The sequence below is a fragment of the Ochotona curzoniae genome, unplaced genomic scaffold (genome assembly GCF_017591425.1).
Source record: "Ochotona curzoniae isolate NIBS_2020 unplaced genomic scaffold, NIBS_Ocur_1.0 contig_3432, whole genome shotgun sequence".
In the NCBI taxonomy this organism is placed as follows: Eukaryota; Metazoa; Chordata; class Mammalia; order Lagomorpha; family Ochotonidae; genus Ochotona; species Ochotona curzoniae.
This window is the reverse complement of record NW_024465859.1, coordinates 9599803-9613830: the sequence shown is the minus strand read 5'-3', so window position 1 is coordinate 9613830 and position 14028 is coordinate 9599803. Positions and strand designations below refer to the sequence as shown.

The 14028-nt window shown below is 42.1% G+C and overlaps 1 protein-coding gene across 3 annotated transcripts in view; it reads right to left on the bottom strand.

Annotated features, from left to right (window-relative positions):
• The window catches only part of ELP4 (elongator acetyltransferase complex subunit 4), a 227507-nt gene that overhangs the window by 195742 nt on the left and 17737 nt on the right, over window positions 1-14028 (bottom strand). For all 3 annotated transcript variants that reach the window (XM_040980038.1, XM_040980040.1, XM_040980039.1), the window contains exon 3: window positions 4803-4924. In XM_040980038.1, coding sequence (XP_040835972.1) covers window positions 4803-4924 — 122 coding nt within the window. The remainder of the gene's footprint in view (window positions 1-4802; window positions 4925-14028) is intronic.

The following is a 14028-nucleotide window of genomic DNA, read 5'->3' as shown; positions in this document are numbered from 1 at the left end:
TGCTACAAACATGTGTGATATAATATCTCAGGCTCAATACATTGTGTAATACGCTAGGAAGAAATGGTCTGGTTTTCTTATGTAAATGATTTTGAGCATTTCTCTAACGCTCCTAAAAAAACTGCATCACTGACTAAACACTGATGAAGAAGAGTAAAGCTGGACAGAAAAGCAAAATAATAAAACCTTAAGAAACTGTTGCAATAACTACACAATCAAATAATATGATAGGTAGGACCAACATGGTAGCCTAGCCAAGTCCTTCCCTTGCATGTACAAGGATTCCATATTGGTGCTGAGTCGTGTACTAGCTGTTTCACTTCCCATCCAGCTCCCTGCATGTGCCTAGGAAAGCAGTGGAGGACAGCCCTAAGCCTTAGGACCCTGCACCTGCGTGGGAGACCTGGCTCCTGGCTTCGGATTGGCTCAGTTCCTACCATTGTGGCTACTTGGCCAGTGTATGGAAGATCTTTATCTCTCCTTCTCTATGTAAATCTGACTTTCCAATAATAATTATAAAAAAATTAGGCTAATAATTGTCCTTTCAGCTAGATAAAAACACAAGGACTTATTTTTGTCATAATATGCTATGGCAATATTAATATTAAAGGTTTATTTATTTAAAAACCAATGTGAAGAAAGAGGGGAGAGAGAGCTCCCACCACAGCTTTGTTCCCAAAATACCCACAAGACCTAGAACTGTGACATTCTTCCAGCTCTCCCAAGTGGGTGGTAGGAATCCAATTACTGGGGTCATCTTTTGATGTTCCTCAGGTGCATTAGCAGGAAGCTGAATTAAAAGTAAAGCAGCTGGAACTCAAAGTACACACTATGATAAGCAATGAAGTGCCCCAAGTGGCAGCTTAAAAAGCTATACTACAATGCTTGTCCAAGTAATGATATTTAGTAGGCAAAGTCTGATTCATATAAAGGACTCATATGCTAGCTTTAACTTCAGTGTTAGCATAACTTTCACAATGTGACACTAATTTTCATGTAGATGTATGTTGGTATTTGTTGACATTTATTGTAAGTTAGCATTTATTACTCTGAAAATCACTCTAAATGAGATATTTGTTATATTATGGACCATGTACTGAAATGGTAAATATTCTATGAAGAAATAACTTCAAATCACAGACTTTATTCAAACAATGTCGGAAGCTGGGTTCCTGTCTAGAAAAAGAAACAAAAAATTTTGAAAGTAGGAGCTGTCCTAAGGTAAAAGTATATCAGTATTAAAAAAGATGCAGCAGGGCACAACACCATAGCCTAGTGACTAAATCCTTGCCTTCCATGTGCCAGGATCCTATGAACTTTGGTTTGTGTCCTGACTGCTCCACTTCCCATTGAGCTCCCTGCCTGTGGCCTGGGAAGGCAGTAGAGGATGGACCAAGGCCTTGGGATCCTGCATTTGCACGGCAGACCCAGAAGAAGCTCAAAAATTCCTGGCTTTGGATCGGCTCAGCTCCGGCCATTGCAGCAACTTGGGGAGTGAAGCAGTGGATGGAAGATCTTTCCCTCTGTATCTCCTTCTCTCCGTAAATTGGACTTTCAATAAAACAGTTAAAAAAAGCTACAATATAATAATCATATATCATCATAACTTTTCATTTTTTGTATTCAAAAGCAAAATAATGTGAAGTGTTCTAATTTTTTATTGTTCTTCTGAGTTATGTGTTTTTAAAAAGATTTATTTATCAAGGGATAGTGCTATTTTTTCTATTGTTTGCTTGAAATCCTATAGTGATCTTTCCTAATCTAATTGGTCATATTAATTCCATCTAAAGTTTGAAGGTTAAAATGAAAAATTCAAGGTTCTTTTAAGGATTTTTTTTAAGAATGATCTATTTATTAATTTGTAAGACAGAGTTACGGATGGAGAAGGACAGAGAGAGATAAAAGAGATATCTTCTATCCACTGGCCATGGCGGCCAGGGCTGAGCCAGGGCAGAAGCCAAGAGCTTCACCTGGGTCTCCCATGTGGGCACAGGAACCCAGTATTTGCACCATCTTCCCAGGGACATCAGTTGAGAGCTGGAGCAGAAATGAAGCAACTGGGACTCATACTGGCTGCCAGTGTAGCAGGCAGCAGGTTAAAGTGCTATGCCACAGCACTTGCCCTAAGGAAGCTAAGAGTTAAGTCATGCTTTCTGATTCACAAAGTTTTACATTTTTAAAAATCTGCTTGTGCATTAGACATTAACAAAACTATAAAAACATACAGCGGGAATCAGGAGCGATCCTGACAGCTGCTTAAAAGGAGATCCTGTGCACGGTGCAGGTGGGGACCCCAGAGTGGAGCAGGAGGACAGGAGGAAGCTTGTATCCCAACCCTGGAGACTCCTGGATCCTCACCTAGGACTATCAGCACGGGCACCAAGGGCTATATCCCAACTGCCAAGGAGACTACTGGGAAATGGAATGCCATCGTAGGCCACCCTCCACCCCCAAAAAAATAGATTAGATAGGCAGAGACCAATAAGGACAGCTTAGAACAGACAGGAAACGTTCAGCTTGGACTCACATATATCTTACTAGGTAGGACACAAAGTTAGTTATTCCTCACCAAGGTATTGAAGATTTCTCTGCACACTCCCCCGAACACTGTTCTGTGCCCCAATTTTTTTTTTTTTTTTTATTGGAAAGGCAGATATACAGAGAGGAGAGACAGAGAAGAAGATCTTCCATCCGATGGATTCACTCCCCAAGTGAGCGCAACAGCCGATGCTTTGCCGGTCTGAAGTCAGGAGCCTCTTTCGGGTCTCCCACGCGGGTGCAGGGTCCCAAAGCTTTGGGCTGTCCTCGACTGCTTTCCTGGGCCACAAGCAGGGAGCTGGATGGGAAGCGGGGCTGCCGGGATTAGAACCGGTGCCCATATGGGATCCCGAGCGTGCAAGGGGAGGACTTTAACCACTTGCACCACCACGCCGGGCCCAGTGCCCCAATTGTTAACATATGCCTTGTTAGAGTTATAAGCCTGCTTGGACTATCCCAAATTTGCCAAGTTCAGTAAAAATCAGGCTTCAATACTGTAAGCTGCTAACTACAAAAATTAAAATAGACACGAGACAGCTGAATAGTACCCTATAACCATTTTAATGTGTATAAACTAAACTTGAAATGTCAATGAAGTAGTCACAGGATGAGGTTAAGAACTTGCATTTTCTAACATATTAGTCGCTCAATACCATATCAATTAACTCCATAATGTTAGAAATTGTTATTGATGTTGTGTTTTGAGTTTTCATTAGAGGGGATGATATTCTGCCAGCTCTACTTTCTGACCAGTGATGGTCTCCCAATGAAACCGTTGAACTTATCTGGACAATAAGATGCTGAACTCTATGCATGGTACATGCTCGCAATGAGGGAATCATGGCTGGATATGAACTGTACTTCTGCAACAACGTGGAGGACTTCAACATGGGGGGAGGGCATGGGAAAGGGTTGGGGGAATCCCAGAGCCTATGAAAATGTGTCACAAAATGAAATTTAAAAAAAAAATCTGCTTGTGCATAGTCAATGCTGGAATGAAAATAGATTAATTAGATCAAGATGAGAAGGCTATAATTAGAGGTAAATAATTAAAGGATATTGGCCCTTTTCTTCAGTATGTAACATCATATGGAATTGTTTGCTATTATACATGATTATCATGAATGCCTGATTAAAAACTTTATTTAGCATCAGCTTTCAAAAGTTTAATGAATGGATTATAATTCAGAAAAAGAAACAGATACATAAGCACATTGAGGAAGATTTCCCATCTGCCAGTCTACTCCCTAAATCCTTGTAATAGCTGGTTAAAGACAGTATCCAGGACCTCAGTTCATGTCTCTAATGTGGATAGTGGAGACCTCATGACATGGGTTATCACTGGCTGCCTTCAGTTTATATGAAGAGGAAATAATAATTGAGAAGAAAGCTGGGACTCAAAACAATACACCGTAATACTGGATGTAAGTGTAGCAATCCCAAATAATCTTTTTTTTTTTAAAGATTTCTTTTTATTATTTTTTTATTCGAAAGGCAGATATACAGAGAGAAGAGACAGAGAGGAAGATCTTCCGTCCAATGATTCACTCCCTAAGTGAGTGCAACGGCCGATGCTATGCCGGTCTGAAGCCAGGAGCCTCTTCCAGGCCTCCCATGTGGGTGCAGGTTCCCAAAGCTTTGGGCCGTCCTCGACTGCTTTCCAGGGCCACAGGCAGGGAGCTGGAAGGGAAGCGGGGCTGCCGGGATTAGAACTGGCGCCCATATGGGATCCCGGGTGTGCAAGGGGAGGACCTTAACCACTTGCGCCACCGCGCCGGGCCCCCAAGTAATCTTTTAATGTCTAGGTTGAATGTCCACCTTTTAAAAAGTGTCACCTTTAAAAAACATATTTAAAATGAAACTATGCTCAAATCAACTCAGTATTTTTCACTGGATAAAAAGTATAGTATGCTAAGGAAAGGGAAAATGGGATAGGAAGTAAAAAAAAAGAACTTTGAAACCAAGAAAAAATTACATATGGCAAAAGAAGGAAGAGGAACTAGAAAAGAAATAAAGTATTCTTAGAATTTTTGAAGAAATATACTGAGTCTGTTTTCCTTGTATTAGTATCACCTTAACATTATAATTGTTTAGAATTGTGCTATAATGAAATATTTGCTATGATCTTGAGAATGTAATGTATTAATAAATTCCTAAAAATATAGATGTTGAAGTAATGTATTAAATATCTATACATTAAAACATTTCTTGACCACATACTGTTTTCATGAAACATTGCAACATTGAGTTAATATGTTTTATACCTGTACGATGTCAGTAGGCTCTTCTTCAGCAGACGCAATCAATAAAGTATGTCCACTCACAACTCCCTCTGCCAGGAAATACTTGAAAAGCAAAGGTGAATATAGATTGTATTTATCTTCTTCTGTAAGAAAAAAAAAGATTACAATAAGAATAACTTCATAGAACAACCACACTGACATGTTTTTATAGTATTTGCTCCCTTAACAAGTGTGTGAGTATGTCCATAATTATTTCTCCTTAAGGTAGAGTTAGATATGTTAAGATACTTGTCAAGATAGTCAATGAGAAAACAGGCCTCTTTAATAGATCCTTGATGATTCCAAAGATTATTCACCAACCACTACACTCTGAAATCCACAAACAGGATTATGTATGTGCACATCACAAATGAATAGGAGTTTTTTTCTTCAGTAAAGATACAAAAAGTCTCCCAAGGCCATCAACTACTAAATGAGTATTATAACTTACCAGTCAATCTCCAAACTCACACTTTATTTTGTCACAATAAGTAATTACTTGATGTATGTAGCCAACACAATGGTCCCAACTGGAGACCATTAAGCTCAGTAAAATAAACCAATCCCTCAGAGACAGTATCATATATTCTCTCTGATATAAGGCAACCTTCATACAAAATACAAGATAAGTAGATACATAGATAAATACATGTATACATATATTCACCTAGAGAAAACATCTAATGAAGACTACCATACCAGGAAGTAAAGATACAGTGCAGTATGACTATCTACTCCCAAATAAAACGACTCCCAAGGAAACTGTTAAATAGATCTTGACAACAGGATGCTGGACTTTCTACCATTATCTATCTACAATGTCCTGAGACACTTAGATAGCAGAATGATGGACTTGGGACTGTTGCTGAAGGACTATAATATTGCACCAATACAGGGGAATACAGTGGGGGTGTGAGGATGAGGAGGGTGGAAGGGGAGATCCTTGTGCCTATGGAACTATATCATGAAAAATTTCAAAAATATCAGTAACATCTTATAAAAACTATTACATGCACAGTCTAGATGTAGGTTTGAAATCCAAAAAGTAACTCAAAATTGAAGATTTTAAATTTGATTAAATTAAGCCAAATGTTATATTTACAGTTTTTTTTGCATTTCATTTCTCTTTAGTCCCAAACTATGAATAAGTCATTATTTCAGATATTTCTTCTGCAAGCATGTTAAATTATTTCGGAATTTTTTACATAATAAATGTAGCTTCAATGAACTATTTTCTCTTCATTTTGCTGTTAGGGTATATTATTATATTAGTTACTCATCTTTTACTACATTGAACACAATTTCTAAAAAAGAAGGAAGCAAACTTACTGCATTGTCTTGCATTGTCTAAGAGGAGAGTAACCACCACAAAGCCCAGGTCAGAGGAGGCAGATTATGCCAGGTAAGGGCCTAGCATCCACTGGCATGACCTGGGCCATGCAAGATCTGGGTCTGGGAGTGGGCCTGGTAGGATAAACCTGGGAAAATCCCCTGGTGGGATGCGGTTCCTGCTGGTTAGCTTGTGATTCTGGCCTGGGTGTTGGTCAGACTGAACAGTGTAGCTGTACCCTTTGGTAAGAGTGTAGGTTGACTCTGGAAGAGAGTGGACAGGGAAGGGCCTGGCCAACCTTAAATCACTGGCAAGAACAGAAGCCAGGCTGGAATGCAGGGCATGCCGGACTAGGCTATCACACCTACTGGTTTGCATGAGCCGGGGATGGGAGTGGACTGGGCAGGGCCAGGCTATCATGTTTGCCAGTGAGAGTCAGAATTGAAAATGGGTTGGATCAGGGCCAGGCTACAGCACCTGGATGGCAAAGTCAAGACAGGGGATGGGCTATGCTGAGCTGGGACACAGCAAACACTGGCATGCACAAAATCTAGGGCTGCAATAGGCCTAGTTGGGGGGCTAAGAGGATTCCCCAGCTGAGTTGTGGTTCCCACAGGTGAGCATGACAGCCAGAATGGGGGCGGTGGTCTGGGTTGGACATATCCGTAGTGTCCCTGGATAAGAGTGTGGACTGGGTCTGGAGTGTGCCAGACTGAGCTAGACTCCAGCACTGACTGCTGCTTATGAGAGTCAGAATGGGTGTAGAATCAGTTGGGCTGGGTTTCGACTCTTACTGGGCCATGTGAAAGATGCATCAGGGCTTGGACTGGAAGTGGCTGGGCTGTGACGCTGAACAGTAAGAACCAGATTAGGTATGAGCCAGTTGGGAAGGCTACTGTTCCTGCCAGGACAAGAGATGGACTAAGTCAGCCCAGGCCAAAGACCTACTGGTGCATGCAAGATCTATTACTGGGAGCTGACCTGTTACAGGAGCTTGGAGAAATCTTTTGTCAGGACGCAGTCCCTGCAGGTGAGTGTAAGAACCAAAGCAATGATGAGCCTAGAACAGACCAGGTTATACATATGTCTGGCGGCATACATGTGATTCAGGTCTGGGGGTGGGACATGCTGCTGCAATTCATAATATCCACTAGCAGATCTGAGAACCAGGACAGGGTGCAGGACAGGCTGGGGCTAGCTGCATCACCACCAGTTCCCATTAGGGATAGGACTAGGGGCTGACTGTGCAGGCTGGGTGTCAGCACCAGCCAGTGTGAGCTAGAACAGGAACAGGCTGGGCTGAGCCAGGCTGCAGCACCTGCTGGCAAATGCCAAGGTGAGATGAGCCATACCAAACTGGGCCGCAGCACTCACCAGCACATGCAAAGGGGGAAGGGGTGCAAGCCTGGTAGGAGAGGTGTGGGAGCTCCCCTGCTGAGCCATTGCTCCTGCTGGTGAGCATGAGAGCTGGGACTAGGGGCAGATCAGGGATATAACACATGTTGGTCTACATGTGAACTGGGTTGGAGGAGAGCCAGGCTGGGCTAATCAATTGTATCCACTGGTGCACGCTTGGGCCAGAATAAGTACAGGCTGGTTGGGCTTTGCCACAGCATCAGCTGGCAAATGCTGGGACAGGGAGCAAGTTATGTGTGGCTAGACTGCAGAACCAACTGGAGTGTACAAGATTCGGGAGTGGACCTTGTAGGGAAATTGTGGGCACCTCTCTTATGGGCTGCAACTCCCACTTGTGAGCATGAAAACTAGGACTGGCGGCGGGCCTGGCTGGATAGGTGGTGTCACCCATTGGCAAGGAAGTGTTGTCAATTGGATTGAACTAGGCCTCAATGCCCAATGAACTGTATAAAAGCTGAAAGAGATGTGGGACAGATTGGATCAGTCCAATGCACATGTTGCAGGCACAGGAATCAGAGCTGGAGGCAGGTCCAGTGAGGGTTATTGGGGATCACTCTGACTGACTGGGCTGCAGCTCCCAATGCATGTGAGGGCCAAGGGTGTGGTGGGTAGTGTTGGGCAGGGCCGCAGCACCCATTGGCTTGCAGAGAAAGGAGGGTAGAATAAATTGGTCAACTACCCATAGTGAAACTTGACAGCAAACTTCTGGGCCAAAAGAGACTGAGATGGAATATGTCAGCCGATTGACCTTGGAAGGATTTCCTCATCCTTTGGGCAGCAATATCAGAACTATTGCATCTCAGAACTAACAGCATTTCAGAACTATTGAATGAACTTGAGTGGAACCCTGAGAACATGCCCCACAACAGGGACTGGATCCAGGATGACATCAGGTACCAGGGAGGCTGGGTGTGTTCTTTCCCATGGTATTCTCCCTTACTCCAGATACAGGAAGAAGAAATGTGTAAGCAATGGTCTTGCCCACTTTCCCCTGATCCTTGACCCTTCCCACCCTGATCAACTATGTAAATACTATCAAAAATATTTTTTTAAAAAAAGAACATATCACAACACAAGCAAGGGGATACATGACAAACCCATAGCCACCATCATATTGAGTAGTAGAAAGCTGGAAGTATTTCCACAATGATCCATAAACAGGAAAGTATGTTCTCTCTCACCATTACTATTCAATACTCTTCTGGAAGCTTTAATTAGAGCCACTAGACAATAAAAAAAAATCAAATGGATCTAAATGGGAAAGGAGGAAATATAGTTATCTCTATTCACAGATGATATAAGGCATTACAATATCAGATTTCAAGACACACTACAGGATAGTTAGTGCAGCTCTAACACAAAGACAGACATGCAGACCAATAGAACATCATGTATCAACAGCCAACTGTTTTTAGAAAATGAGTAAAATCTCTCCCTGAAGAAAGGACAGTCTTTCTACTCCTAGTAGATCATTTTGTTTGAGATGGTATTGGCAAAATGCAATTTTGGATTGCAAGAGGAAAAACCAAGAAACCTACCTTTTTTCCTACACAAAGATCAATTCACAATGGATCAAGGATGTAAACCTAAGATCTAAACCATCAAATTAGATGAGGCAAAAATAGGGAAGACATTGGCATAGGCAAGGGCTTTGTAGATAAGACTTCAGAAAATAAGCAATAAAGGTAAAAATAGAAAATTGGGATTATATCAAGATGCATCTACACAGCAAAGAAAACATTCAATGAAGTGAAGTTGTAATTGACAGAATTGGTGAAAATATTTGGAAAATATGCAACTGGTAGAGAATTAATATCCAGATTCCATAGAGATCAAAAAATGCAACAAAAAGAAAACAACGTAATCCCATCTGTTTATTTTTTGCCTTACTGACTTAACTGGAATCCTAGACATAAGCAATTATAAAGCAGAAACAATTCATGCTAAATTTAATGAAAAACTACTGTTATACAGATAGAAAAAGCTCAGTAAAAGTCAAACATAATACAAACAACACAAAATCTAAGGGCCAGCATTGTGTTAAACCACTGAAATCCTATGTGGGTACCAATTCCAGCCCTGCTTTTCTTCAATTCAGCTCGCTGCTAATGCACCTGGGAAAGCAGCAAAAGATATGCCAAATGTTTGGGGCCCTGACACACATGTTGGAGACCCAGATGAAGTTTGTTTCTTTGGCCTGGCGCATCTCCAGCTCTTGCAGTCATTTGGGGAGTCAAGCAGCAGCTCTCTCTCCCTGTCTGTCTCTCCTTTTCTCTCTGTAGTTATAACTTTTAAATTATTACATACACCTTTTTTTTTTAAATAAAACCAAATCTAGAGGACCTATGTTGTTTTGAAGCTTACTATTTGTGCTCCCTGTTCTCTGTAACCATGCCTTTGAAATAAATAAGTAAACCATGTATCTAATCTACATCTGTATCAATATCTGCGGGGGTTATATTGTGATACATGGTGTTAAGTTGCTATTCGCAATATTGCTGGCACCCCAGGTTGGAGCACTGATTTCAGTTATTGAAATCTTCATTGTACTTCTTCATATTCAGCTCTTTTTTGGAGTTCTGGGGAAACCAGCAGATAATAGCTAAAGTACTTAAGTTCCTGCTAGCTGCTTGGGAGACAGAATCAATAAATCAATCTTTCTCTCTTTCCTCCACCCCCAATTCTCTGTCACTCTACCTTTCAAATAAATACATTTAAGAAAAACAAAATCTAGGAAATTTTTAGTAAAACAGTAGAATCCCAAGATACAGAGTAAATGTAGGAAGAAGAAAAACATTGCATGTAACTCACAGAGGGATATAAGGATACAATTAACAACAATGATGAAAGGCATCTGGGTCTTAGAACTTGGGGTGTGCCAAGTAGGGCTGGGTTATAGCACCCAAAGGTAAAAGCCAGAATAGGTGTGGGCCAGATTGGCAAGGCCATTGTATCTGCTGGTGAATGCTAGAAAAGGAGATGGGCCAAATCACGTTGGGCCAAGGACCCACTAGTGTGTATGACATCTGCTACTGGCCAGTGGCCTGTTAGAGGAGTTTGGAAAAGTCTTCTTTCAGGCCACAGTCCCTGCAGGTGAGCTCAAAACCAAGACTGGGTGTAGCTCAGACCAGGCCAGGCTATAGTACCCACCAGCACATGTCTGGATCAGGTCTGGGGGTGAGCCACGCTAGGCCAGTGCATAACACCCACGAGACAGTGGGGTCAGTTAGGTTGAACTAGGCTGCAGCATCCATTTAACGCATATGAGAGCCAAATGGAATGCAGGATGGACTAAACAAGTCTGCTGTACACATTGGTACGTGCAGGAACTGGAGCAGGGGGCGGGCCCAGCGGGAGTTACTGGGGGTTGCTTGGACTAGCCTGCAGTATCTGCTGGTGCATGTGAGGGCTTAGTGTGTAGCAGGCAGGGTTAGACTAGGCTATAGCATCCACCAGTTTGTGTTCGAGATGGGGCTGAGTACAGAGCTGACTGGGTGACTGCAATCACTGTTGTGTGTGTAGGCTGATGTGTTTGACAGACTAGGCCAAGCAACGCACCAGATGGCACACTCAGGAGTCAGGTCTGGGGTCAGCTCAGGTGAGGTTACTTTGGGGATCTAAGCCAAATGGACCTCTGGACTCAAAATTCCGACCACGGAGAAATCACAGAATCTGTGATCTGACATTGGAATATGTGTATCAGAATTGGGCCTTCTCAGTTGCTGATGTTTGTTATGGATGGTATGTCCAGATGCACATGACAGCTCACTGAGGCCTGCAGAGGACATCTAGCATCATGGAAGATGATGGAAGGCAGAACAAATTGGAAAACTCTCCTGGCCAAGCATTGATAGCAAGTATCTGGGAGAGTGAAGACTCTAAAGTAGGCTATATATGTTAAGGAGCTGATGATGTGGGTAGAATTTTTTGAGGGTGTTACCTGAGTAGTTTTGATAGTTCTGAGAAGTTGTTAGTTTTGTTGCATCAGGGTTGAGAAAATCTTTCCAAGGTCTACTGGCTGAATAAGTCCACTTTAGTGTATCTACAAATCCAGACACTTGCTACAAAGCTTAGACAGAATTTTCCAATTGTCCAATCTGGTGTGGCCTGCCTAAAGTCTCAGTTCTTGCTGGCTGATGATGCAGTCTATTCCAGCTTGATGCAGTCCATATTCTGTATTGGTTCTGCATGCCAGAGGGTACTGTGGCTTGGCTCAGCAAAGCCTATCCCCAGACCCAGCCCACAACACAAGTGCTGATAGCCTGCTCTTCAACTCAGCCCACACCAATGCTGACCAGTGCTGAAAGCTTGCTTGGCCTGGCCTGCACACAGTTCTTGCACTTAGGCTCTCCAGAGATTGCTGTGACATAATAGGGGAGTTCTGTATGTTCCCATATCAAGCCTTCTCTCAACCCTGGATCTCATGCACACCAATGGGTTTGGCAGCCCTGCTTGGCAAGATCTGCCCTCAGTCCTGGTCTTTGCATGTGTCAGTTGGTGCTGCAGCCTGGCCTCATCTGGTTTCCTCCCAATGGCAACTCTTGAGAGTATCAGGTATGTTTCTATCAGTTGAGTTCTGTGATCCTTCCTGGCTTGGCCCATCACCATCCCCAACTCAATGTGCAAGCCAGCAGGTGCTACAGTTTCACAGAGGTGAGCTCACAAGTCTTCAACAAAATCTGCCCCCAGATCTGGTTTGCTCATATTCTGGTGAGTGCTGTGGCCCAGCGTGAGGTAGTGCATGCTTTGCTCTGACACTTGTGGGTGGGTACAATGGCCTAGACCATTCAAGTATGAAACTTAATTCCCAATTTTGTGTGCACCAGCAGGTGGCAGGTGATGCTACTTGGCCCAGTCCAAGTCTCCCAAGTGGGTAGATGCTTTGGCTTACCCCACACATGTCCTCCAGTTTTCCTCTCTCTAAACCACTTAGTCTCAGCTCTCTTGCCTACCTGAGAGTGCAGTGGTCTGATCCATGAAGACTTGAGAAGTCATTCCCACCCCCAACCCCACCATTTTCCCTACCTCTTCACACCCATCAAACATGTCCTCAAATCCTTCCACTCTAATATATACAGGTCCCTTCTCCAGGCCATTTGCAGTTCTCCAATCTGGGGGCTGGCATGGCATGTCCTGGCTCATTGTTCCCTGCCTTCCCTACCTACCTTAAAAAAGGAAGGAAGGAAGGAAGGAAGGGAGGGAGGGAGGGAGGGAGGAAGGAAGGAAGGAAGGAAGGAAGGAAGGAAGGAAGGAAGGAAGGAAGGAAGGAAAGAAGGAAGGAAGGAAGGTAGGAAGGAAGGAAAGAAGAAAGAAAGGAAGGAAGGAAGGAAGGAAAAAAGGAAGAAAGTGATTAAGCAATTATGCTTGCATAGTGGTATAGCTAACACAAATTTGACACTAACCAGGTCCAGAATTCCGACCAGCTACTAGCTGCTTTTTTCCCAGCTGTATAACACTTGCTCAGGTAAAGGCAACCTAGGCAGTTGCTTATAGCTGGGTTTGTAACTTAAAACAAATCTTCAAAAAATGATTTGTACTAGTGGCAGAGAAAAGCATGTCACCTTTTTCTTTTAAAATGTGCTGTTAAAAACTTTTCAACATAGAAAAAAGTCAAACTGTTTAACTGAAAAATTAAAATTTTAATAAAGTTAAACACATACATTGCAGTACTCAATGTGAGAATGAACCAGTAATGTATAAAGTAGGGTTGCTTACTGTAAATAATAAAAATATGTGGCTTATGATTAAACTGGAGGGCAGAGTTTTTTTTGTTTTTTTTTTTTTTACGTATTTCTTAAATGAGTGAAAGGTCTGAGCTTTTTTGTTTTTCTATATACTATCCTTTATATTACCTAAAACTCATAGGGTAAACTACCATTTCTGTTGTACAGATGCCCAAAACTTTTTTGTCTAGCCCAGATACCTTTGTGTTGGGCTCTTCATATCAATAGCATTGATATTTTTGCATGCTTATTATTACTATTTTTGGCATTGAAATAACTTAATTCTATCTTCTATTCATTTTTGGAAGCACCATCATATACAGATAATAAATGGAATAAATGTTTATTATTAACCAATCATAGTAACTAGCATTTTATAAGCATATTTAATATAATCGTAACCTTACTCCCAACTGCTAATAGGGTTTTACAGGTAATAAATTCATAAAAGGAAAAAATATATCTTTCCCCCCTTCTTTCGTGCCTATATCTCTTTGCGAACATACTAATTGGGCAAATTAGTTAAGCATTTGCTATGGGCTTGAATTTCCCCATCTCTAATATGGAAATAACGTATTTTAACTACCAATAGGAAAAGTTAATACTTGGATCACTGTGCCACACAGTGTCATTGATATTTTCACCTTCAGCTTTTCCTTTACATCTTAACTAGTCACGAAGTCCAATGGCTTCAAATTCCCAAAGTCTTCAGAATCCACTCATTTGTTTTTTTCCTGAT